The 932-nt window shown below is 67.8% G+C and overlaps 1 protein-coding gene across 1 annotated transcript in view; it reads right to left on the bottom strand.

The window, feature by feature from the left end:
• Positions 1–931, bottom strand: part of KCNQ1 (potassium voltage-gated channel subfamily Q member 1) — a gene marked incomplete at its 5' end in the record, with an annotated part of 184,923 nt that extends 183,992 nt beyond the window's left edge. Inside the window, one exon of the mRNA XM_004713756.2 lies at positions 819–931. Coding sequence (XP_004713813.1) covers positions 819–931 — 113 coding nt within the window. The remainder of the gene's footprint in view (positions 1–818) is intronic.
• Position 932: the final 1 nt, after the last annotated feature.

Here is a 932-nt window from a genome sequence, read left to right as displayed (position 1 = left end):
TAGGCCCTGTCACACCCCCAAGTCCAGCAGTGCTCAGGCACAAGCACAGGTCAATGGGAAGCCACACGAAGCCCACCCCAAGTGGCACCCAGGACACCAGCCAAGCCCAGACCCACAGGGCAGGGGCTGGCATAGGACCAAGAGGCCGCTGGCGGGGCAGCCAGGAAGTGCAGCCAGCAGGGTGGAGGGGGACAGAGCTCCAGCAGGGACCAAGGCGGGTGGCCTGCCCCTGGGGGTGGACTTCCTTGTGCCCTTGCCCAAGGACCCTGCTGCTGGCGGCAGCCTCACCAGAAGCACCTGCGGAGCAGCCTTGGGCCAGGTGCTCCCACCCCCTCGGCACACCTGGGCCGGGCGCTCCTCTAAACCTGGCTGGGCCAGCCCTGCCCAGAACCACAGGCACAGCCCCGCCTTCTACCTAACGACCTGCCCCAGGTGGTTGGGAGCGGGGTGGCCTAGGGAACCCCCAGGACTGGCTAGCCACGGGTGCAGGATGCTGCTGTCCACAGGAGGGCCAGGTGCCCCTCTGGGGCTCCCCTCTCAACAACTGGCCCAAGGAAATTTGGCCGGCCAAGGGCAAGTCATCGTCATTGACTTCACACCTGGACTGAGGCTCTGGGCAGTCCACCTGGTTCACACCCACACCCACCAGGTTCAGCAAGGGGGCAGGCTTGAGACGCCCCACCCCCACCCCGTCACACACTGAGACCCTGACGGGGTTCCAGCGCCCGCCCCGGACCTGGTTTGGGTTGGTTCGTCCTGGCCGTCCAGGTGGCCGCAGGTGGCGCCCGCGCCCGCGCCCCGTCCGCCCGCAGACTCACACGGTGAAGTGGTAGACGAAGCACTTCCAGCCGGTCGGGCGCTCCAGGAAGTTGTAGACGCGGCCCTGGACGTGGGTTCGCGCCAGCAGCGGGCGGCGCACGCTGTAGATGGAG

Source organism: Echinops telfairi, unplaced genomic scaffold (assembly GCF_000313985.2).
Source record: "Echinops telfairi isolate 266 unplaced genomic scaffold, ASM31398v2 ScPeMD7_7417;HRSCAF=8455, whole genome shotgun sequence".
In the NCBI taxonomy this organism is placed as follows: domain Eukaryota; kingdom Metazoa; phylum Chordata; class Mammalia; order Afrosoricida; family Tenrecidae; genus Echinops; species Echinops telfairi.
Note: the sequence above shows the minus strand (reverse complement) of the source record. Positions and strands in the feature narration are given on the sequence as shown.